Raw genomic sequence first — 26,569 nt, forward strand, 5'->3', positions numbered from 1 at the left:
ATTGATTTCCTTCAAGCTTCATTTATTGAGATGACAGTTTGGCTTTGCCTTGATTTACACAGTTATGGTCATTTACAGTGAAACTATTACAAAACAACCTCGAGCAGAGAGAACAGAAAAATAATCTACACTTCAAGGTGATCAAAACATAACTGTAATCTTCATTTCTAGAATTTGTTCCAGAAGGATTTAGTTTGATGTTGCAGAGAAATCTAACCTGCCTACTCTTCACATGATTTCAGACATGATATCACTGTTCACAGGGTGTCTGCAGATTTTTAAGGCCTTTATAGACACTAAAATCTCTAAGTGCTAACAGAACACAATACACACAAATCACAATTCCTTTATGAGCCTAATTTAAGCCCCTTTAAATCTGCTTTTTTTAATCCTGTAAATTCTGGCATTAATCTGAGCTTCAACTCATTAAACAATGCTCGGAAAGTTTGACATTTTAAATCGTCAGCACATACCCTGTCTTAGATAACATCCAGCTGGCTGACTCCCTCTACTGGACGTTTAACCTACCCATTTCTTTTCCTCCATTATGAGGCTGCAGGATGGTCCCTTCAGGATAAGGTCATGTGATGCCTGTGCAGATAGGAGCCATACTGAACACTGTCTCACTGTACTACTGTTGGTGCACTACAATAAGTGAGCTGAATAGTTGGCATGAGTGCACGTTTGTCATTATTTTAAGATCAGGTTGTATCTTGGTGGGATCAAATGTAAATACACAAACATTAAAACATCAGACCACACAAACACACGCTCCAGGGACCACATATGAATTAATTAGTGAGGTGCAATAATGTGACACTGCTAATGCTGAATGCTTACAGTCCATTTACCAATGAATACAGTGAGATATATACATTTATATGATAAAGAAGTCGACTCTTTGCTAAAAGGCAACAAAGCACATTTGACCCAAGTTTGTTAATGTGGCGATTGTCCAAATAACAAAAACATAAATCATTCTTCGATCGTCACAAACCATCAGTTTCACTCTGTTTGCTCACTTTTCACTCTCATTCGTGTTAATAAATTACATTCTGAAAAATAGAGCCTGTATTTGCCAGTTTTGGCTGAATCTATACATGTTCATACATTATTAGCAAGTCGTGCCTTTACAGTAATTGCAGTTTTTACATCTACTGTACATTCTTTCACTGTACAATTTCGCACAGTCCTGTCCATCTGTAACGGAAGAAAAACCAACAATGTTGAGTTTTGGAGGTGTATTAGTGCTACAGAGAACAAGTACTGTACTTTCTTTATCCTGAGCATTCTAAAAAGCTACAATGAATAGTTTTACTTTCAGTACTAAGCAGTCTACAATAAAAACAGAATAGGTCTTCAGTGTAGTGTCTGCTCATACATTACACAGTCTGAGGATATACATTCAAACCGTTCCATTTGACTGTAGCTTTTCTTGTACAAACTGAAGGAATTTTAAAAACAAGTCACTTGACACATTATTCATATAGTTACGTATACACTCATTGCATCCTACTTGCTATTGTGCATTGGCAAAATAAACTGAGGCATTAACATTATTGGTGGCTGGAAGAAGCTAATATTATTGCATGTTACTGCAAAGTGCGCTCATGCTCTACATATGCATAGCTGATATGTTGCAAATGTGTTACTTTTTTCATTGTTTCCCACATACACGATAGTGCTTTAGTGTACACAAGGAGCTGCAGTGAGTGATGATAGCCCTAAGCTTTGGTTGCACCACAGATCAAATGATATTTCATCTTGCCAGAGATGAAAATTTCATGTGACTGTAGAATTTTCCACTTTTTCACTGAAAGCAGCTAAACAAGCAGCAGTAGCAGTGATGACTTTGTGGTCAGCTACTGCACTACAATATCATGAAAAATATTTTAGCATTATGAGCTAAAAGAAAAAGATCAGCATTTACATTTTTGTGGTCCTCTGTACATATGTTATTGTGCGTGTGTGTGCGTGTGTGTGTGTGTGTGTGTGTGTGTGTGTGTGTGTGTGTGTGTGTGTGTGTGTGTGTGTGTGTGTGTGTGTGTGTGTGTGTGTGTGTTTCTATGTATGCTTCCCATATGGCCATAGCAGCTTTTCCCTGAAATTTGTTTTCACTGAAAAAGAAAGGATTGTGGAAGGACTTACTGTATACTCTTTTTGTTCTGACACTCTTGAGACGTTAGAGACTCAAATGTCTGTAGCACCAACCTATTGGCAGATTGATCATAATATGCAACCAGAAGTAAGACAGAAGAAATAAGATCTAGTTCACTCTGTCCCCGGCAAGCTTCATCACTTGAACTTTTTTTGTTTTCATTCTGCAGTACACCAACAGCCTGTTAGCTCCTACAACCAGAGGTACTGTATCTTCAGATCATCACATTCTCATGTCCAAAGCCCCCATGGTTGAGAATGTGTTTTGAATCTGAGCATACTGTAATCGGCAAAGCTGCTTTCTACTGACACTGTATATGTAATGCAACGTTATAGGCTTCAATACAACAAACACAAGCATATGTACCTTGTAGAATCTATACGTATCATCTCAAAGCTCATCATCACAAAGCTCCATGCTTATCAGTGTATTCCTTTTCGGTTGATGCTTCTTTTTTTTTATCCATGAACACCAGTTTTGTGTGTTGATTTTCCTTGCACTGTTTTAGTTCCGCACTTCAGATGCTCTTACTGTTTAAAATCGAAATGGATTATGCACTATGGTGTCGATAGTGGTTCCAGAAGAGATTGTCAGCAAAAGGTATATTTTGGATGGCATAAATCTATACAGTAGGTTATTGGTAGTTTTCATCTGTCTTAAAAATGGCTCAGAAAAGAAATCACTCAATTAAAGCCTAAACACTTAAATCTGATGTTCTAATTAAACATCCTTTCCCACAGTGTCTAAACTAATCCCAATCTGAATAAGCTATTATGGGTACTTTAGATCAAGCTTGCTCAGATGAGGCACTTCAGTATTTCATCCTGCAATACAGTGTGAGACTTGTTGGCTACTCATGCAACACGGGGCTTGATTTGAACTTTGAACCCAGCAAAACTAGACTTACCAAAATACATACTATGTAGAGCACCAGGCATCATATCCAAATCAACTGGGCAAAGGAACAGAAACCAAAATGTAAATAAAAAAAATCAGGAAACAAAAAGAATAGAAAACTTAATATAGGTATCTGTGGTTTTGTAGATGCTAATTCCCACACTCCATCCCCCACTCAAAACCCCAACCACTGTCCAAGAGGTTCTCTGATGCTAGTCGCTCCTGAACTCCTCTTCAATTTCTGGGAGGTTCTTTTTTTCTCTCCTCAGAGTCTCGGTGAGGGGTCTGGAGCTACTGGGGGACTCCAGGTTTTTAGGTTCATTGGTATGGTAACTGCCCTTCTGCTGATAGGCATACACATAGATGCTGTACAGGCCTCCAAAGAGCAGCAACAGCGCCAGGATCACAATAACTGAAGGACAAGAATAGGAGTCAGACATTATCCACAAGACCTGGAAGAAAAAGCTGCTCCAAGAAATACTGATGACAAGCAAGTGTTGCTTGACACAAAGATAGGTACAACTTTCTTATCTTAACAAGACAAACTGTTGGAATAAATTAATTTAGGTCTCATGTCGCCTATGATGACATAACACGCTTTCTTTCTGCTGTGCCAGAAGTCTGTGATCTAATTCTGTAACATCTTAAGTGTGATGTTTACATTCTGCGCATGTGTGGTTTTTTGGTCTCTCTGAACAAGAAATCACTGCTCACACTAGTGATTTAATTAGTTAGTGTGATTTACTGTGAAAGGTCATCAAAACATACAGAAAGACAAAAAATATAGGGGGTTATCTGATTGTTGGGTTTTCTCTGTTCTGTTTGTATCATTTGGGGGTTTTTACTTTACAATATAAACTGCCTCGAGGCAACTGTTGTTGTGATTTATAAATACTGAATGCGCTCTCACTGGAATTAGACCTGCCTTTCGAGACATTCTTTGCTGGGTTTGATCTCTTCTTCCTCTTTTTTCGCCTGTTCCTTTTAGGGGACGCAATGGATTTACCTCCATCTTACCCGATCACCAGCATATTCTCCCACTATAACTCTCTGCATTTCTTCCTTTTCTACATTCAAAAATCTTTTTCTGTGGTCTTCTTTTTTTCTTCCTACCTGACAGCTCCATATTTAACATACTTTGTTCAGCATACACACTCTTCTGCACATGTCCAAATGATCTCAGCCTTGCCTTTCTCACTTTTATCTCCAAATTGACCTGTGCTTCCTGTCTTTTTGTTATTGCTGCACTATACATGATAGCAGATTGCACTATCATCTTACAAACCTTCTTTTTCACTCTTGTCACAAATCTCACCTGACTTGCCTCTACCCACTCCATCTGGCCTGCACGCTCTTCTTCGCCTCTCTTGCCTTCCTCTCATTCTCATTCTTCCTCTGTCTTGCCTCTGCTGACTTTCATTTCTCTGCAGTGCATACCTCCATCTCTATAGACTCTTTTAGGCCTGCTCCCTACTCTCAAATACAAATCACAGCATCGTCTACAAACATTCATGGAGGCTCCTACTTGACCTCATCTGTCAGCCTGTCCATCACTATTGTAAACAACAAGGGGCTCAGCGCTGATCCCTGAGCTAATCCCACCCCCAACTTGAACCCATCTGTCACTCCTACCGCACACCTCACCACTGTCCCACTGTCCTCATGCATGTCCTGCAACACCCTCACATACTTCTCTGTCACTCCTGACTTCATCCCCACACACTTCTGTCATCTGAATAACCGCCTTCCACTCTTCTTCCTCTCCATACATGTCCTCACTTCCTCCTCAGTAATCCTCTGTTGGATTTGATACATTTAAAATATGATCTGAAATAGTGCACTCTCTGAAGCAAGGTCTTAGTAAGCCAGAGGAAATTTTCAGATAGCTAGAGGAATTTTCTGAAGATTGGAGTGACCTGATAAGCACTTTGTCCTTAGTTCCCAAGCAGCTGCATTTAGAATTTGCTAAATGAATATGGACTTTGAAGATGGACTTTCTGTAATCCAGCTGTAGCAAAGGCATAAATGAGTTTTTGCATCAGATTGAAATGACATCAACTATAACTTCAAGATGAAAGACCATATTACAAACATGGTTTTTCATCTTAAAAGAGAGTGCTTGTAAGTATTCAGAGACCAGCTGTACATGAGCTTTTAGACCAACCACATTTAATATTTGACAATTCAATGAGTGCAATCGTGGCATTAAATTGCCTGTAGGTGTGTGGAGGTTTTTTGTCGCTCAGACTGTTCGCTGTGTAATGAAATGGCAAAACATCAACAGTGTTTGCCAGCCTTTCTGCCAATAAAATGTTCTCAGCGCCTTAGGTTCATAAACACAGCAAATGGTTACAGAGAATGGTCTGTGAAGTATAAAAAAAGATAACTTCTGATGTTCTACAGTATTTCTATGTCTCTTGGAAAGATATAGAAGGGTAGAAATGGAAGGAAAATCAACATAAAGTGTCCTAAAATGGTGTTGAATCCTTTCACTAAAACTTCATTGTACGTTTACCTCAATCTAAAATGAGGAAGACCGTCCTTCCACAAGATGTATGTCGTTCTGATTGCAGTGACTATTCCCTCAAAGAGTAAAAGGGGAATCTAAATCAGGCTGACTAAATATCCCCCAGAGCATAACAGAGCCACTGGATCATTCACTGTAGAGCTCGAGCATTCGGGTCTTATTATCTCTGTGAACGCTTTTTCTGCCAGTAGAGATTAGCATTTTATTTCATTGGTAATATTAAAACAGGAGGTGTAATTTCTGAGTCATAACCATTTTATCTATGACAATATATCAGACAGAGAAGATGTCTGATATCTGGGAGGGACCTTTGTCAGCATAGCTGAATGTTGCATTAATCTTTAATGACATACTGATGTCCAGTATTAGCATAATATCTCAGAAGCAAAATGATTTATTAAGCTAAAGCATCTATCAATGATGAACAGTAAGCTGGGGCCATGCAGACTAAATATAGCTGATCCGGTAAAGGTCTCAGACAGGGATGGAGCAGGGAGTCTCTGTGCTGCAGTTTAATCCTGAGACTCCAGCCTCTCCTGCTCATCAGGGGGACCTGCTCTAATTTTTTTTTCATCTGTGATACTATGCTGCAGGCTGCTCATCTGCTCTCAGTGCATGTCCTCCACGTCCATGTTCTCATTATAATATTCATGTTGATTATATAACAAATACCTTCTATAAATGCATATTGAAAGCAAGTCAGCTGGCATTGTTATTGTTATGACAGCTTATATCTCTGTGTTGCAAGTACGGTCCAACACTCATGGCTATTAATTATATATATATATATATATATATATATATATATATATATATATATATATATATATATATATATATATATATATATATATATATATATATATATATATATATATATATATAATCAAATAACTCATACATTGCACTAATTTTCTTTATTTAATCAGTATACCTGAATGCACTCAAATATAGACAACACTATCATTTGGTATGAACTGAAATGCTTGAAAAATACTTATTTACTTTACACATGTTTTGTTTTTCCACATATAATGAAATTCTGCCTTCAGAAAGAATCAACCACTGAAATGCTCCTGTCAGACTCTGACAACTCTGCTCTAATTTTGGATTAGAGGATTTTAGGAAAAACTAAGAGAGAATTTGAAACAGCATTTGTGTCATCTGGGGCACGAGGAAAAGAGTAAAACAGAAATGAAGGAGATGAGTGGTGCTTTAGATTAAATGAAATAAACTACTCAATGTCACATTACACGTTTTGTACAACTTCAAGATAAAAATGATTCTTACCTGTTATCCAAAATAGACCTAGGTCATCATGGATATAAATATACTCTGTAAGAGAGAGATGCACAGTTCAGGAAATGAACAGAAACCAATAATGCCTTTATTTCATGAGAGTTACACTTTGAAAAATAAACTTCTACCTATTCCAGTAAACCAGGGGTCGGCCTCCCATGGTACATAACCGAGGACAGGAGGGAAGGCACCACAAATAGACTCAGAGACATAGCCGTGCGTCTGTACTGGAGGATCTGTTTCGTTTGGACGGAACAGGGTCTTCAGAGGTGCATAGACATTATATCTGACCCCAGATATGCAGCCTATGAAGCCTGGAGCATTGTGCCTCTGGATTTCGTAGTCAATGTCACCAACCTCTGAAGGAAACGATACAGAAATTAAACATGAGATGAGGATCTGATTAAACAAAAAATAATTTAAAAAAAAATCCTTGCAGCAAGATGTTATTAATAACAGATCGTTAATAAGCCTTATACCCATCACTCTGCCCAGGAACATGGACTTTGGAGAGTCAAACCTGGCATCTTCCACCAAGGTTATCTTTTCCACAATAGGCTCCATGTAGTCCACCTATGGATAGAGAAACATTTGTTTTTACACCTCAAAGGGACATTGCAGAATAAAAAGACACCACTGCATTCCTATAGTACGACCAGCATCAATGATTATAAACAGTTAACCAGCTACAGATAAGGCACTTCCAAATAAAAAGCACTATTTTTAAGACATTCTCTGACGTGACATATGAAAGTAATAAATGTGAGGCTACCAACCTGGCTTTTATCAAAGGTAAAGATTCCAGCCTTTTTACCTGACCCCAAATCTAATCCCCAAATGTAAAACTATTACTTGAACATTTGTGTAGATCACTGTTCTTATAATTTGTAGGAAAATTCTGCTTCTCTTGGGGAAGTTCAGTTAGTTGGGTATCCTTAAGTAATGTTCAGAATTACGAGACATAATAAATGATTTCACAGAAAGTAATCTAAACCACAGATCACATTGTACACAGTGGGAGCAATGACAGCTTGAACCTGGGTTTTGATGGTTCTGTTGTGTCTGGTTATGTTCACATAGTGAGGGAATCCATCTGCCAGGTTTCTGTGAGTCAGCTGGTACTTGTGTGTTATGACTCCCAGCTTATATCTCAGATCTACACTACCTGAGGGGAGAGGCAAGAGAGTAAATCAATAGCATACAGTACTGTTTTGCTGAATAACTCTAACAAGTGAATAAAATCCCTACGCTCTCCTAAAAATGAGGTTATGTGCAAAGTTACGGCTTTCCCATTCTCAACAAATATTGTTTCTTAGTTTTCCATACCATCAGTCTTGAGGACGACAGCGATGTAGTCCTGGACGAAGGAGCTTATGTAGAGCAACACGGCTGGTGTGTGAACAGTGCTAAAACTGAACTCTATGTCATCTGCTGTATCGTTGTAGCCGAGACTGAAATTGTCGTAGTGCGGGTCAATCCAGTTGGCCCACGCTGCTTCATCTGATACTGGCTTCTTTCGTATGTTGTACCTCATCCATGATCCAATCTCAAAATAAGCTCCAATATCTTAGAAAAATAATTATTAGATTTCAGTCTGCATTTCATTACATTTACTTTTGTTGTGCTGAACATAACTTACCTTTATGGCAGTAGAAACCATCAAAGGCTGTATTGTTACAGTCACAAGTATAGGAAGCATATCCCTCGATACACTGCCCGCTGTTTCGACATGGTATGGTAGCATTAAGACACTGTCCAGTACAGTTCCTCCTTATGCCCTGTTCTTCGTTTACTTTCCCCTCTAAATCGAGAGGCACGCCATTCATCCGCAACCCTCGAAGGCAGCCCAAGAAAGGTCTCAAGGTACGATTGGCTGAACCTGTGACAAAGAACACTTGTATCAGTGGCTAGAGGACACATTAAATTGATTTAATTTGTGTCATTTTTATATTTTGAAATTTCCAAGTACACCTCAGGAAACCTACCTACAATGAGAGGATGTGTGAACTTCATGGTGATAAAAGTCTGAGGTGGGAAGCGTTTGACTGCCCATGGCTGATAATCTACCTTAATCCGAGCCAACTTCACGTTAAGCTCGGCCTGAACGAAATGCCACTCGTTGTCATTAAGTGGCACAGGAGAGTGTAGGGTCGCATTAAGGATGCCATCGCCAACCATAAATACAAAAGCAAGATCCTGGGTGGCTGGAGGAAAAGAAAAGATACAATTAGCAAAATACTTTTTACAAAATGTACAGTTCTAATAGGATAAACTTGAGAATTGCCTTCTAACAGATGAACCCACTCACTATTGAGCTCTATTCTTATAAAGTTTCTAAGATGATCATCAGAGTTCTCCAGGAAGACACAATGGTCACGGTAGGTTTTGAAGTGGAAAGAGATGTCAACAGTTGTTTCAGGCCTGAAGGTGGGGAATGTTATGTAAGTGGGCTTTGTGAAGGCTATGGTGTTCCAGATGTTTCCTGTGGAAAACATTGAAATAAATTTGGAGAAAAACAACTCAGAGCCCCTTGATACACTAGAAATGAGCATATGTGTTTGCGAAAGCCATAATATTTAATCTCACTGTCGCCATGGCAGCGGAGTGGCCCAACTGTGAAATGTGCTTCTGAGCCGGTCCTATTGGTGTCCCCGACCACCACCCTCCTCACAGGCAGATGGTCTCTAAAGTCCAAGTAGCCTTTGTCCGAGTACCTGAAAAGCCACAAAGAAAACTATTAATGTCAAAGTCACAAGGTAAACACGTTCAGCGTGTTCTTCTCTCACCATTGTCTATAGTCAGCGTCGCAGTTGCACTGAAACTTGGGGTCGACGCAGGTTTGATTGACAGCACAGCCGCATTTTTGGACTTCTCTGAATGTCCCACCCCAATAATAATGGCTCTGATTGTTGCGACCAATCCAGTAAGTGAAAGGCCTTCCATCTATTTTGAAAGAGAAATTGAATCTGTGTTTGAAACATGAATTCATTTTCAATATTTTCTTGCTTATTGATCATCTGCACCCTATTAAAATCTGTCTCATCCTACTTACTGGGTGTATTGAGGATACGGGACTTATAGCACGAGTAGTCTATCCACTGTTCACAGTACATGGAGGTGTTTGCAAGAGCAGTGACTTCATCCCAGGTGGCATTCCAGTAGTTGACATCTCCTATATATGGCTTGTCGATTGAACTCCCAATCACCTTAGTACCTTCCACTCGATCACTCAATATCACTGTCCAAGCTTTATATGCTGCAAAAAGGTTTGAGAGATGTAAGTCAAATCAGAAAAGGATCAAAGAGAATAATGGGGGGAAAGTAAGGAACATGATGAAACACTAAAGAGAAATTTACTATATAATAATATCTTCCTCTATAATAATATGGAGGAAGCAGAGGATGAAAAGTTTTACAAGACAGATGCAAAGACAGCAACAGCTGGATCTCTCTTGATATATAAATCCTTTTTTAAATTTCCCTTGAAACTTCAGTGCACATTTCTCATTACCCTCACATAATAGCATGACTTTTTTTCTCTCCCTCTTTTCGCAATCTACAGATAAAACATCAAACACTGAACACAGTGCTGCTGCAGCCATGCATTATTAGCAACAATGACTACTTACATTTCATTTTGCAGTACACTTCAAATGGTTTCAATGGCCCACTGAGATCGGGATCGATGGTGTAGTTTCCAGACCAATACTTGCCACTGAGTCTGTAGGCCTCACATGATTCTTTATAAACCGCTGTTTGGGGAAATAATGGAGCAATTTATTATAATAAGGAGTATAAATAACACAAGCAAGGTGTTATTTATTTAAGAAAGTGTTGGCGTTTTACAATTATCAGCTAGCACTTACACATGTGACACACTTCTCCTTTATAGCCTGTATTCTCACACAGGCAGATGAAGTCATCCCAAGACTGGATGCATCTACCTTCGTGCTCGCATGGATTTGGAGTACATCTGCAGACAAAAGAGATTATTATACTAAGTTTTTGGTTATTGAAAAAGTGAGCGACTTACATAAATAACCAGTGTTTTTTTTTCACCATCCTATTCTCCTTTTGTGATATTTTTGTCCCGCCAAGTTCCTTTAGACAGAGTTTATGAGGTCAAGTTACTTTTAAAAACCAGACACACCAAACAGTTATGTCTGACAGCAATGTGGGGCCAAGTAGTCCACAAACATTACATATGGGTTATTAATAAATATGATAAATGATTCAGCATGACATACACTAATAGCTCATTATTGCAGTGCCGTATTAGTATCTTTTTAATTAAACGGAATCAGTCAGGTTTCCTGAATGACTGATAGTGTGTTTCACCTGTCAGTGATCCCACAGGTGCCCAACAGCAGCTCGGCATATCTTCCCCACTGTCGCATCAGAATAATGTCAATATCGAGCTGTTCGTTGTCTATGAAGATATGCTGCATGCAGCCATGGAAGCGATTCAGCTTGGTTTCACATTTCCTGACTGTGTTATTAGTTTTCGGACAACCTAAACAGAGGAAAGCAAATTTTGTAAGATTTGATGAGCACAGATTTGATCTATTTGATCTTTTTGTTGTTAGCAGTTATCTGAGAAATCGACTCACCTCCAAAAAAGTAGCGGTCGCCTGTCCGAATAGTGAAAGGGTTGGTGATCTTTAGTGGTGAGCCCTCCTCCTCATCAATAGTGAGAGTTAGCAGGTTGTCTCTGGCTGCCAAATCAACTGAATGCCAATAACCATCGTTTAGTCTGTATCCTGTGGAACAAGACGAAGCCCTTTGTGATGCTGTCATATTATGTTATCAGTACAGATATGTACAGTTGTTTTTGTACATATTATCAGTACAAAAATCACATGCATAATGCTAACCATTCTTTCAGTTGTCAGGTAAAGGTTGCCATGAATTGGCCATATAGAGTTTAGGGGCATGTCTCTACTATGGAGCTTTCCTGACCCTCCATGCATTTACATCCATAAGATCTTAGACAATGATACTGTTTTGTGATTTGCCTGTGTATACCACCACTGTGGATTTCAAACAATCAAGATGTGATGCATTAATAATCTTATTTTAACAAAGTCCCAAAAAGTTGATTCTGTTCATCTGGACATAAAGTTTTCAGTGGAAGAAACATTTCGTCACTCATCCAAGTGACTGCTTCAGTCTCAGCTGACTGCAGGTTCCCCCACCCTTATAAAGAGTAAATTTGCATATTGACTGAAACTAGCACCACTGGCGAGCAATGGGCTGAGAGGTCTGTTTCTTGATCATTAATATGTGTCTGAGAAAAGCCTACCAGCAGCAAACTGAATTTTCTTCTTGCCAGGCTGGAATATAGTGACATTGATCTGTCCCTCGCTCAGACCCAGCTCAAGAGCACCCAGATCATCAGCAAAACGTGTGAACATCAGGAGCCCTGTGTAGTCCCATGAGCGGAACTTGAACTTGACAAACATGCGGGGCCTCCTGAAGAACCCTGGCACCTGCAGGTAGTTATTGGGCCCAGCGAAGGTCATTGGTTTCAGCAAAATGTCACGGCAGGTAAAATGCATCTTTTTCTAGATGGAGAGAGAACATTGACCTCATTAGCCACACTGAAATGAATGACAGTGTTTGTGATTAAACTGTGAACATAAAACAGACAAATTTGGGTGAAGCTTCAAATTTTAAAGGCGATTACCCAAAATGATGATGTTGCTATATAATGGATTAGAGTTATCGTAGAGCCCTACCCTTCTTGGTATATGGATGTCGGGATCTTCTCTCTTGGCCTTGTCGATGACATTGATGCCATTGATGAAGACGTTTTCCATACAGCCCGCGAAATTTGGTGTGGAAGGGAGGTGAGGCATGTTTTGCTCTATTACTCCTCCTACATAGATCTAAGCATCGGGTATTAAGACAGTCAGATACCCAGCGCATTGTCCTACATTCACTAATATTTCTGCAGTTAAAGGGGAATATATTCCAGACAGTACCTGTTTATCTAGATCCAGATGAGTAAATTCTCCATTACATATTGCTGTCACTGTCTGACTGTCCACTGTGAGGTTCACCTGTCGACCATAACGTTTGATTGTGACATAGTGCCAGTGGAGATTATCAAGAAGGCTGCCAGCGGTCAGTGTAGTCCGTCCATTAACTTTGTGTACATTACTGCTTCCTGCAAACACAGCATGGAAGGAACTGAATAAAAATGTTCAAACCATGTTAAGATATTTGGCATAACTGAAAGACCTAACTCAACAACCTAACCAGCAATACCAAGATCCCTACCGTGACACTTCGGCTTTGTTTCAGGTTATCTCTGAGATGGATGTTACTCTTACAAAGATTTTAGTTCCTGGTTACAATAAATGCAAAACAATTTTTAATGCTGGTTGTACCAAGACTGATGTGCAGGTAAAGCCGGCCTTTCTTCAGCTCCAGGGTAAAGAGGTCTCCCTGAATCCCTTCACTGTGCAAAAGAAGGCCATCCTGCTCCAGAGTCTTGAAGTTTATGGCAATGTGGTCCTGCAGCGTACGGGACTTTTTTTCAGGATACTTGTAGACCACTGAGTCATCTCCATTGTACTGTAGCACATAGGAATCTGCAACAAAATTTCAACCTGATTCAGTTTAAAAGAGTAATGTGGCAAGTATGCTACATGGCTCCTGTCCTTGAGCTCCTTGAAATTGTTTGGCACTTTAGCTTGCGTAATGCATTCAAACAACTGAAGAGTACTGAGAGTAGTCGCTTATGAAAGAATATGGAACTAGTATAGCACATTTGGCATGTTTTAAAAATATAGTTAAGAGCTATGGTTAACTGCTGGATGTCAGTTAGAATCAGGAAATCCATGTTGAGCATCCTTCAGTCATTTTTACCATAAGGGCAGCCAAACAGCTCCAGTCTCACACCAATCTTCCCCCCATTCTCTGTGTTCCATGCCAGAGGCAGCAGACGAATATGTTTAGCGGTAAAGGCGTAATGGAAGACATTCCTCTTCACCTGATAATAATTCCAGTTACCAGGCAGCGTCTGCAAACAGATGAGACAGGAGAAGAGTGGAGAGTTATTGAGCCACTGCTATGGTGTTAAAGCCTTATTAAGAGGCGATGATGAATTGATGATGAGATTAGCTTTGTCAGTGATAATATTCTGTGCTGTCTTTGTTTTTCAGCCTGTGGCAATGAATATAATGGAACACCCACTGAATCCCAAATCTGCCATAGAGATTACATTTGACTAGTTAATCCTCGACTCATCCCTTTTATGGCTTTCATCCCACCACGGCCATTAGGGCCCAGTGACACCTACAGAGTTGCCTCCTTTCATGATGTACGGCGTCCAGGAGTCTGGTCGATCTCCGTAGAGCAGAGTGTATTTGGTGACCCAGTCATATGAGTTGAAGGTCCCCTGAGTGGCAACTGCCACCAGTCGGTACTTCCTGCCCAAGTCTATCTGCAACCATGGCTGTCTGTCCCTTGGGGAAGGGGACCAGCCACTGCTGCCTGAGGGCATGAAAACGAAAGATTTGATCAAATTTGTCAAGAATCAAATAACTGGAAATACAACTGTGACCTTACAGAGCTAACCTTAAATCTTACTGGAATGATTACACAGTATGCAGTGTATGCTACTACTTATCAAACTGTGTTTGAAATACCTGCATCATAGCTGGTAAACACTCTATTTTACCTGCTAGTTGCTAACTTTGTTAAAAAAAAATAGCTTCCTTTGCTAAAAGAAGGTTCAATCAAATTAAAAAATAATAAAACATGATTTTATGTTTTAGTCGCAGGATTTTTTAAATAAATTATATCATATTCTCTTCATTTCCATTGAAAGTATTGTCACCTTAAGATAGAGTCCCTTACTTTATGGCTTATAGATAGTGGATCTGAATGGAAGTACTACGGTGAATTTGTGCTGTGAATCAGGTCTCAAATATAACTAGCATAAAGTTAAGGACTGGCTCTACATTACAAGAACTTACCATATAGTTTGGCAAAATTGGCAGAGTACAGAAAGTTATATCTGGAAGAGGCCAGGAAGGAGGACGCATACAGCCCAGAGATGAGTGGATCGGCACATTCTCCTGCAGTGAAAACAGGGACAACACCAACGTCAGAAGGTGTTTTAAAAAGGGGCTTTTTATAACGATGCATCATTCGAAATGAATAACAACAGCAGGCACTCCTGCACAGCTAGATAAGAAAACTCCACTTGGAGATTAATTAGCGGTTACTGCATTCTCTGGGAGACACATTTACTCGGATTAATTCAATTAAATTCAAAGCAAAGCACTAATACCTTTAGTATTGTTTTGTTTGTTTTTTTGCAGATTAAAATAAACACATGTTAACTATAATAATAATAATAATAATAATAATAATAATAATAATAATAATAATAATAATAATAATACGTTTATAATATAATGTCAATTTTCATTGTTATGCTGATGACACCCAGCTCTACATTTCCTCCAAACCTAATTCATCCCTTCTGTCTTATGGAGATGAGATCATGATTCTCCTCTAATTTTCTCAAACTTAACAGAAATTAAACAGATCCCTATCTATGCGATCTGCTCCATATTACCACTAACTTCCCGCTCTCTCAAATCTTCATCTGCAATTCATCTTGTTGGTCCTTCTGCTTGTCTTATCACTACGGGGAACAGAGCTTTCGGTCGCTCTGCTCCTCGGCTCTGGAACTCGTTTCCTCCTCTCATAAGAAATATAGATTCCCTTCCCTTATTTAAGTCACAGCTCAATACACATCTTACTTTTTTGTATTTTAATGTATTTTAATCTACTGTTTTATTGATATCTTTCTTTTCTTTGTAAGGTGACCTTGGGTTTCAGAAATGCACCATCAAATAAAATGTATTATTATTATTATTATACAGACATATATATATATATAATATTTAAAGAGAGAGAGCGCTGTCATGCTGCTTTGCTATTGTACATGTGGTTATAAGGCTAATGGGGCCATCACGCATCTGCTCAGACTTGCTCCCTGCTTGAGGGCTGTTAAAAGTGACCATAATTCTACTTAATCTTGCTTCTGTCGTGGCTGGGGATAAATGGCTGATGCCCTCACCTCCAGCTGTAAAGGAAACAGTTTCTCATTTTACGTGCCAAAATATGCTCCTTGAGACTCTTAAGACATTTAAAATAGATAAACCAAAATCCTGGAGCAGGTGCATCAATAAATAAATAAAATGTTTTAATCTTGCTTATGTATAACTATTATTGAAATGGAAGAAGCTCCTATCTGACCTTCCACCAGTGTCAGTATAATCCTCTCTTAAATGTTTGGAGTTGTTTACTACTAAACAGGAGTTTTAATCATTGTTTTACATTCGTGGAGGTCATACAGAAGAAGGCATGGCAACCAGCAGCTAAGGACAAGGCATGTTAGCAGAGTTAGTATACTGACTGCAAATGGAGCTAGATGAGGACAAGTGGAGCACAGTCTGAAATTTTAAACAACTTTAATGAGTTCTGTCCACATCTCTCCAAGGGCATGCTGCACATTCAGAGGGAGGAAATGTGCTGAATAAGGGAAATATGACCTTGACTTTCTGATTCAGCTTCTTCTCTAATGGCTTTCTCTCTCTTTGTGATACAGAAATGCCTGCTATTCTGCAGATAATCAATAACAAATCTCTGCTGCATTACTTTACTGCTGTGCTCTAAAGCCATTTCAAGTGAACCACACCCTCAAATGTCCAGTCCCACAAAAAATACATATACTTTGAAGTTTTGAGATGCAATCACATAAAAAAAAGCTCCTTTTCTATTCGTAGCTTGAGTAATTACTTCTTTAACTTCTTCAGTTACTAGTAAATGAAATGGTGTTTGGCTTTAACAGCTTCATCTTAGACTGCATCAAGGTAACCTAGGTCACACAGCTCCTCCTTTTTATGAAAAGCATGTCACGCACTCCGCACCCAGACCTATTCACTGTCTCACTTCCTTTCCCTCCTTTTGATACCACTCTCTTTATCTCCACCCCAACTCTAAAAACCCTCCAATCTTCCGTGCTTTCACTGTATCCCATTACTCTTGCTCATCATCATCATCATCATCGCATAATGTTCTCTGCCTTCTCTGCCTGTCTCTTCCCTATTGGGCGTTGTCATGCTGCAGCAGTTAGAGCATACCTGAAGCCTGTGTACCCTGCTACTTGTGATTTTGCACCCCTCCTGTCTGTGCACCACACGGGGTAGTCTATTTCTCCGTTTATCATTAAGAGGCTGTGGAGAACAGCGTAGCTGTGTAGAGCTCTAGCACCACTCATGCTGAAATATCATTCTGCCGCTAGTGTGGGTAGGCCTGTCTGGGCTGACACATCGTTTTTGCCGGTTACATACAGTATGCAGAGGCACCTCCTTTGACTGACGCTGCTCTGTGATGCATGGCTGCTGACGATTCACACAGCAACCCTGTCTGAGTGAAGGCATCCACTGAATGCGGGCATCTCCAAACATACCAAAACATACTGCAACAAAGCAGCACATAAGAATGGCAAGAAAGGTTTTGCTAAATTATTCATATTTGGGCAGACATCACAGTGGGTGGTGCCTGACTACCAAGGACCAAAACTACAAACACTACAGAATATCAGAGTTCTGCTGAGACTTAAAGTTAAATCTAAATGACTATTGCAGCTTCTTTAGATATAAATTCCCCTCTCATGAACCAAACAGTTAGTTCCTTGTTATTCAGACTATAAGCTTTAGATTTATTCACATGTATTCCACCTTCTTATTCCTCACACACACACACACATACACACACACTCTCACTTCAGAGAGCAAGTTTCAGCCTCACCCCAGGATGATTTAGTGGGGTGAGGCTCTGAGATCTAAGACTCCATTTTATTCTGGCACAGCTCCACTGTGCATGTCTCCACAGCAGACCACAGGGCTGCATTAAACTATCATCAGAACTTTTGTAGATAAAACACAGAGACATCAACTTATTGATTGGAAATCAGCAAACGAATGCACTTGACAAACATATTCAGCTTAACTGGTTTCTCTGTTCATCTTCTGCAGTTAGCGTGGCATCACAGAGAAACTTTCTCTTTTTCTCAAAATAAAAAAAAAATAGTTCCTGTATAGCAAAGTTATAATTTCTCATAAGGGGATATCTCAAAGGCATATATCAATACTACAATGTGGAACCATTTATGTTCTCAATAACCTAACAACAACACATAGATAGATAGATAGATAGATAGATAGATAGATAGATAGATAGATAGATAGATAGATAGATAGATAGATAGATAGATAGATAGATAGATAGATAGATAGATAGATAGATAGATAGATAGATAGATAGATAGATAGATAGATAGATAGATAGATAGATAGATAGATAGATAGACTAGAGGTAAGTCAGTATCTGAATTTCTGAATTTCACATTCCAAAGTGACAGGAAGTCATACCTTAGTCCATCCTCCATCTTTCTTACCTAAACTAATGAGCCAGTATCTGGGAGTGTGCGTTAAAGAAGCAGTGAAGACTCTCTGAGGTCATCTTGACAGTGACATCACACATAACGCTTATCGGTATCCATTCAAGCTCTGGTGAATGGGTCTAGGTGGGTGTTTAGCCTTACCCAATTTTAGCCCCAAACATACCCCCACAAACGTATTCCTTATTCTGTCACCTGCAAGACAACTGAAGCACTTCAGCAGTCTTATAGCAGATGTTGATTTCCCATTAAGCTAAAAGCGAGATGCAGCGCTTTCTGGGCAGCTCATGGACACCTAGGTTTCCCAAAAAAAAAAGTACTGCAGTGGGCTGGTCCCGGTCAGGACGCTGAGCCCTGCTCTCTCAAACGTTGCTATTAAAAATCGCTCAACCGATTCTCGCCAACAAGAAGATACACTGTGTGTGTATATTATTATATTTGAATCAACATAAACAGCACTGCGCTTTTAAAATAAAATAGAGTTGAGCCCGCACGCTGCAGAAACTTGCGTGCAGGCTGGGAGAAAGCACTGCAATGCAGACAGTCCAGTGCAAAGGGGGATCGCCGTGCGCACCTTATGCAGGACCGACGTGGTTTGCTTCAACACTTTTCGTGCTTTGAAATGTTCAGTAGCCAAAAGAAAGCCGTGAAAATGAAATCGTGTCCGTTTAACACAATGCCCGGTTTCGTCGCAGCGTGCGTTGCCCTTCAAACATCCCAACATCTCAGGCTACATTTTGCCCTCCAGTGGTATTTTTCACTCATCAGGTTATCGCGTGTTAGAATGCAACTTTTTCGTCAGCGTATGATCCGACACTAAACAGTCTGCAGATAATGCATGTATATACACCCTGAAATATTTTAATCATATTCTAGCAAGCGACAGTAGATGAATAATTGCTGTTTCACAAGACTTACGTGATGAGCAATGTTGAAACCCCCAAAACAAGAGGCATATGCTCAGTGTTTTGCAAGTCATCCTTCACTTAGGACACGTTTATCCACATATGCTATGTTAATTAGATCGTAGATTGTTCTGCAGCATCCTCTCACCCCCCCTTTAGCCCAACTTTAACTCGCGCTGCTCCAACTCCTCTTCCCGGGATCTCGGGCAGCCTCTACCGGGGCGGGGACGCGCATCGGTTGCTGGTGCTGATGCTGCGCTTCGCCGAGAGCGCGCACTTTTCTTTTATATCCTTTTAATGGTTTTATTTACATGACCGTAATGGAATGCATTAGCTCCTGTATGGTGGCAATCAACATGCTTTTCAGTTTTCTGCATAAGCGGTGCGCTTGCAGGCAGTTCAGACAGGATTCAGATGGGTCCCGTACGCAGGAGCCTGGATTTTCAAATGCAGAAGAAATTTGATAGGCGGAGAAAAAGAAACAAAAAAACTTTTAAAATCCGCAGCTGTCAGGTGTTCTCCACAGCAACTAAGAATACAGTGATTTCAGTCCCCAAATCAATATCGTGAAGCTGGTCAAAGTGATCAGTTTTCAATCAGTTTTCGATTAAATATCAATGTTCTGAATATTCATTCCTCTTTTCTTTTCCTTTATATTTCATATCATCCTTTGGCACTGTTTTCATGGCTTCCACTTGTCCGGTTGTGCCCCGTGTTTTCAAGGGTTTGGTTAAGAACGCTTTCTCTCCGGGAACGCAGACGTGAACTTCTTCCAAAAATAAGATGACGCTCAGTAATATCCTTTACCAGCAGCAGAACCGCAGAGTTGGCTATGACAATCACATCTGACCAGTAGGCTGCACTGTTCTGCTTGATGCTCGTGTGACCCTTGTCCAGGTATTTCGTGCAAGTGCAACCCTCACAACAGAACAGGTCATAGCCTAAGGATGCCAGTTGTGGCTGAACTCAGATTCATCCCTGGAGACTCACATGCACAATGGAGTGGGGGCGGGGTGAGAATGATGCGGAGGAGAGGGATTTATGGCGATGGGTGGCACACTGACCACAAAGGGGGGGGGAGGCTTTGGGATTAAGAATTGGGTTTATGGGACGGCAGTGCGTCAGTGATGATGTGAGATTGAATGCCTTTATCGTGGGATTTACGTGTTTTCAATCAAATCAGATGGTCTGTTTGTAAGCTGCAACTATTTTCACTCCCGAAATACCGTAAAAGTACAGAATTATATCTGCAGAGAGAAGACAATGGCAAGCAGGAGAAATTGACACGGGAGAGTAAAATAGGACATTAAATCAGCACCAGAAAGTGGCTGCAAATAGTCTCCAGGCTTTGCATATGGATTTGTCTAACTGACAAGAGACAGAAAGCAAAGTTTCTACAGTCAAAGTAGAAATTTCTTGAAACCCCCTACTACCCCAAATATTCAACTGAGGTTTTAAAGTAGTGGATTGTACAATAATCAGTAATATTTTACAGATGTACTTGTTTCCGATAAGATGACCTTAATATTGAGAGGAAAATAAAGAGTTTAACACCCTCACACAGCTTGGATAATTTATAGTTCAGTATACTGTAATTTATGGTAAGGCAGCAAGCAAAGAGGATTACTTAATTTCAACGGGCATTATTTTAGATATAATGTGGTGCATGCAGTAGATGCATGCAGCACATCTGCACCTAGCTTATAGATATGGCTGGCTGGAGGCCATCTCATTCTCTAATTACCTTTTATATTTGACCTTATAGTGACCTTAGAGAGCTGATGATAGCCTAATGCTGGCTGAGGTTAAACAGTTCATCTGGATAAAACAACTCAATGTTAAAAGTGATAAATGATTAATATGACCAGTTCGTGGTGGACTTTCCAGATAATATGTGTGGGGTTTTTTTGGAGGGGGTGTTGTGATTCTCAATGGTTCTCAATGGTCACGATTAAAAAAAACTATTAAAATATTTTAAATATTTTGTTAAAATGCTCTTAATTAATCCATAATAGGGAAAAACTCCACTTCACTTTACATTTAGTTGTTACCCCAAGTAATATACATTACAACTCAGGTAACAGAAAGAGAACTTAGACTTATTTAATTAACGTGTATTTTTTTTAATGTGCTCATGTGCAGCATTTTTGCAGGTTAGGTACAGGAGCAGTTACACAAGAGTAACAGCAAAACTGCACAATTCACCACTAGATGTCAGATATGGCTCATACTTGGGTCGCTGCTTCTCACAGTACAGTGGGTCTGCTCACATTACAACACTTGAGCAGCAGTTTTGCTGGTTGCCATCCAACTATCTCACACAATATGTTTGTTTTAACTCTGTTTTGCAGGTCTTTCGAAACATTTCATGTTGTCAAAAATGTTCAAAATTCTAAATTCTAAATGAATAAAAGAGGGAGCTTTCATTTTCTAAAATTAACCTGGCACACCTTAAACCATACACAAACAATTATTTATAATAAAGACGTAAGAAGGTATTTCCATAATCGTGTATACATCAGTCTCATGCTTTTTTTTCTCTTTTCAATTCAATTCAATTCAATTCAATTCAATTCAATTCAATTCAATAAAACTTTATTGATCCTGAAGGTTGACCCCGAAGGAAATTGAGTTTTCCCATTCAACCTGAATCACAAAATATTCTCTGTCTTTAAAAAACACACACATGCAAAAACAAACTGACAATTGGAGAACTATGATGGTCTTGTTTCTCACAAAGCCCTGGATTTTAAAATAACCTTTTGTGCTTTGGGATCGCATTTTACTGTGGTCTGCACCCATTAGCACAATGTGTATTTTCCATAGGGGTGCCACTCCAGAATAAAAAGGACATGTGCTATAAGGGTACGAGGGTACACTGTCGAGCCCATATCAGAGGGCATATAAACACACATTTACGCATAAACAAGGGTCATGCCTAGATGTTTCCAAGAGCTAATTTTGCTGACCTGTTACCATAGAATAACACTGTCATGAGGATGGATGGAAGGATCTGGAAAGGTTTCTATGGTAAGTGCTGTCTTTATTTATGTGTAGCTGATATGTTAACGCAAAACAGATGTAAATAATGCTGATGGTGTCTGGTTTTCAAATGTTTGCCAGAAACCTGATAATTCAGCAAGATAGTCAGACACTGATGAGACAGGTGTTTATTTTTATCCCAAACTATGGGAACCTGGTGTCCCTCCATACTGGTGGGTAAAGGGCTGTAAACAGAGCAATTAAAACAGCTTCCTTTCAGGTGTCCATACACTAGTATGACCTCCTGCTGGTGAGGGCCAATCCCAGCTAAAAGTGAGCCCAGCGGGGGATTTGCAAACTAGTACAGGGGTCCTGGAGGCTCTCCCCCAGTGTTAGCTCAAGACAGCTGCCACAACCTCTTTAACCACTCACACCAAAAGTGGATGCACCAGCTCAATTAACAAAACTAGAAGCAAAAGGAAGCACTCTTTGTCCAAAGTAACAGAGCCCATCATCTAGTCTTTGCAAAGCTCAAAAATTTGATGTTTTTTTTTTTTTGTTCTTGTTAAATCTGTGCAAGCACCTCAGTTCAAAGAAAAATGTGGTTTTTGAGAGGTTGTGTAGAAGCTATACGTGCGTTCTGGGAGAATATAGTTGACTTGCAACTTGATTTTGCTAAGAAAAAAATCTGTCAAAGGGTCAGCAAAGAAAACTTGTTATTTTTGGCTTTATCTCTTTTCTAAGGATTAGAAAAAGTAAAGTAAAACAGTGATTAGTGAGCTCTAATGGTGCTGGTGAGTAGATGTGGCTGCTTTTGGACAGAATCTGACTAGTGCGTTCCTCCATGTTTATAGTTTTAATGCTGTGTAAGGAATAATGTGGCCATGGAATCATGAGAGTGGTATAGATTCTGTTGAAATTTCAACAAGCAAAATGTGTTACACAACACTTTTATGTCCTGTGTTTGAAGTATTTGAAGTATTTATTCAGTATTTCAGTATTTATTTTTTCATGCAATCAATCACCAGCAACACTTCAGACACAAGCTGTGCAGTCCTGTCAAAGATTCAATGTCAGGGGTTTCCAGGTCAACCCAGCATGCACCGTGTACTATACTTAGCTAGGCTGATAGGACCCATGTAGAACCCTAAACACTGTAGTTCCACACTTGATCAACATTTACATTACCCCTTTAAAATCCAATTCTCCTATTGTTTTGTTTTTTATATATATTTTCTATTTATAGGTCTTGTAACCTTTCTGTATTACTACAGTATCTGTATTGCTTAGCAAATACCGTATAAAAGACATAGCACTTGAAGATTAGAGTACATGTGGTTTATATTCTGTTTTAATGTACTTTTATTCCTTCACTTTGAAAGAAGAAAAGGACTGATGCCAAGGGACAACATCTGTTGCGCTCCGTCAACCATTTTTGCACAAATAGTGACCTATATTTGTGAATACACACACCTGCACATGTCTTCAGATTTGATTTAAATACAGACAAGACAGGTTGGTATAAACACAATGACAAGTCCACAAAGACAACAGTACAGGCTCCTGCATTGGGTTTAAATACCATGAGCAGCTGTGGCCTGAGTTACATGGAGTCGAGACACTTTTGTTTCTGATGTTTGCTGCCAACACGGCACACACGCAGAAGTTCACATATAGGCACATGTATAGCCTCAATGAGTGATACACACTCCTTGGCTGTATTTCCCTCACGAAGCAAACAAGCCGCAGTATTTAGTCTGCCTCCCAGTTTGTTTGCCCACTGTCTTTTTTTCCTGTGTTGCACTGCCTCGGGCTTTGTTTAATCTGAAACTGTCTGTAGTAAATGACAGTTGCAGCTGGAAGGATGATGAGTGAGGATGAAAAGGGTTTATGCCAAGTCACAACGTATAAAGGTGGTCAGGTTGGCTAACCAACAATGTTTCTGTGCTTTTTTTTAAAAAGTGGCAACTGAATGCTTCTCTCTTTGGCTAAAAAACACACCGGAAAATACTCCAGTAATTGCAATAGTGCAATTGCTAATTCTCAAGGCCTGTTTTTCTTCAACGTTCTGCCGAACCCTCTCTACAATACACTTTGCTATGCATGCACACACTCTTTAAATATCTGACTAGACATGCAAAGTGTGTCCTTCCCTTCCACAGCTCAGCTCTGTGCTCCAGTAAAGTACCTTTGGCAGTGAGGTTACAGAACAACTTGTCCCCTCAACGCTGGGCCCCACTCCACTCACAGCTTCTAGGTGGGGTGGGGGCTAGGGCATCTGATGGGCAGCCAAAGCAAGGGAGGGCTATTTCTTGCAATGTAGTGTATAAAGTAGCCTATTTAATACTAAAACCTTAATCACTGGGGGGAAAAGACTGAAATATCCTACCTCTTAGGATCATAGACTGCACTGCTTCCTGTTAAGAAACATCATTAGTTATGAGAGATCATTAGTTATGAATATAAATGGATGCTAATGATGAACTTGAGTGAACGAGCCTAGCCAGAGGCCAGGCCCATTGGGACTTTGTGGTATACAGTGTGTGTTTGTGGTAGGGGGAGGTGCAGAAATAAAATACAACCCTGGTCCTCCTCACAGGGTTCACCCTCTCTACCCATGAATGTTGCTCTTGGAGGTCATGGCACCTAGCAACAGCTTGGCTCAAGCCCTCAAGGAAACACGAGACAACACATGGAGGGACGCCCGTGTGTTGTCTCAAGCACACACCGTTTATTTAGTAAGGCACAGTTCCTTAAATGCAAACAGATTAATCAAACTTTGTTACGATACAGTAGTGGGTTCAGGTAAGTGCAATATGTGGTGATGTGTGGGCTAATGCTGCCAGACTAAGGAAAGAAAGAACCAGTAGGCTGTTAATTAGCATCCCAACTAATGCAAACAAGTTGTAAACTCGCGTATTTACCTTAAGGCCAGGTTAAATTTTTGTGTTTTACGCTATTCTTTGTCCCTCTGCTTTAAACTGAAATACAGAAATGTCTCAAATCCCTTACCTTGTTCTTTTTCAGGTGAGCCTATGAATCGCAGACCTCCACTCTTTGTAGCATCATCGTATATTTGATTTCCTCCTAATAGAATTCAATACCCATTTATTGAAACTTTTAGCTTCTGAGAGATCCTGTTTACAGAAGTGTGGAAAATCCCAAAATCACAGGAATGTGCAATTATTTTCTTCTGCAAAAACATCCAGATTCATACTGACAAACAGGACCAAAGGAATTGAAGTTTACTCAGTTGCTCTGTGAAGGGCCACTGCTCAGACTGAGGGAAAGCAGTGGGCACTTTTTCCATATTCAGTAATTATACTGCTTGTACTTGTAAGAGCTGCTCTCGAGGCTGATCTCTAAACACAGGAAGCAAGAGCAAGCCCTTGCACAGATGCACAGGACTGGACTCTTTTACAAACAGCAGATTGTTTCCAGTGATTCTGCAAATCCCGATGACACGTCTATGGTGACTACCAACCAACCCATTCTTAAAATGCAGAGTAATTTTTGCATTATTTCCATCAAATAAGTGTTAGAATATGCATACATGTGCCTCTGTGCCAAGGCACGTCTTTTTCGCAAATGTATATGCTTAAGAACAGAAATTCAAGTTTGCACAGACACCACTAATGCAACGCAGGTTCAGATTTTGGCAATGTGTCATCTATTCTGCATTCAGCATACTTTCACACAGTCGGCATCCAAAAATAGCTGAAGGACTCTGGTTCTCTGCCCAGCCTTCCTAACTGTCAATATGTTATCTTCTCCCTCACTCTAACACTCACAGTGTTTAACCTACTGTATCATTGACTTCCAGACACCAAAAGTTTATAATAAATTATTTCAATTTGGATATTCCCGAGTACGGGATGATAAAAGTTTTAGAAAAACTATGGAAAAAAATAGAGGACTGAGGGAGAGCGTGATTGTCCTGTACGATTAAATTGTAAACAGCAAGTAAGAAGATATGTTCAGCACAACTATTTGAGGAGTCTTATTGTTTTTTTTGGTTTTTTTACCTCTTCTTTGATGTAAAAATACCAGATACTATGAGGGCATATCTCTGCTTGTTTGTATTGTCAGATGTTGTGTCTATTCTTCAGTTGCCCTGGCTGTTTATCTACTCCAGTTGACTATTGATTTTTATCAGTCTCCCATCTTTCTCTATGCCTCTTTGATTCCAGTACATCCCCTCCTCATTTGTTTTTTGATGACAGTTAGTGATAACCACATTTCTGCTATCATGTCTGCTCCTATTTACATTTTCACCAAAGCGGAGGAATGCGTGCTTTTCAAATATAATTACT

General features: G+C 39.7%; 1 protein-coding gene across 2 annotated transcripts; it reads right to left on the reverse strand.

The window, feature by feature from the left end:
* Positions 1-5: 5 nt before the first annotated feature.
* Positions 6-20,229, reverse strand: cntnap1 (contactin associated protein 1). 2 transcript variants are annotated; one of them, XM_026164409.2, is made up of 24 exons: positions 19,288-20,229; positions 14,867-14,968; positions 14,188-14,381; positions 13,755-13,908; positions 13,274-13,477; positions 12,866-13,050; positions 12,620-12,769; positions 12,184-12,445; positions 11,492-11,641; positions 11,220-11,394; positions 10,748-10,854; positions 10,511-10,633; positions 9,934-10,137; positions 9,668-9,824; positions 9,468-9,595; positions 9,190-9,363; positions 8,867-9,085; positions 8,521-8,760; positions 8,208-8,447; positions 7,919-8,046; positions 7,361-7,454; positions 7,010-7,240; positions 6,873-6,917; positions 6-3,467 (listed from the first exon to the last, which is right to left on the reverse strand). In XM_026164409.2, the coding sequence occupies exons 1-24, from the start codon at positions 19,346-19,348 to the stop codon at positions 3,268-3,270; spliced, it is 3,927 nt and encodes a 1,308-aa protein (XP_026020194.1). In that variant the 5' UTR covers positions 19,349-20,229; the 3' UTR covers positions 6-3,267. The 2 variants fall into 2 exon arrangements, with proteins under 2 accessions (XP_026020194.1, XP_080156304.1); XM_080300178.1 differs by having other exon boundaries at positions 7,010-7,454.
* Between the last annotated feature and the right edge of the window lie 6,340 nt (positions 20,230-26,569).

The sequence above is a fragment of the Astatotilapia calliptera genome, chromosome 4 (assembly GCF_964374335.1).
Source record: "Astatotilapia calliptera chromosome 4, fAstCal68.1, whole genome shotgun sequence".
In the NCBI taxonomy this organism is placed as follows: Eukaryota; Metazoa; Chordata; class Actinopteri; order Cichliformes; family Cichlidae; genus Astatotilapia; species Astatotilapia calliptera.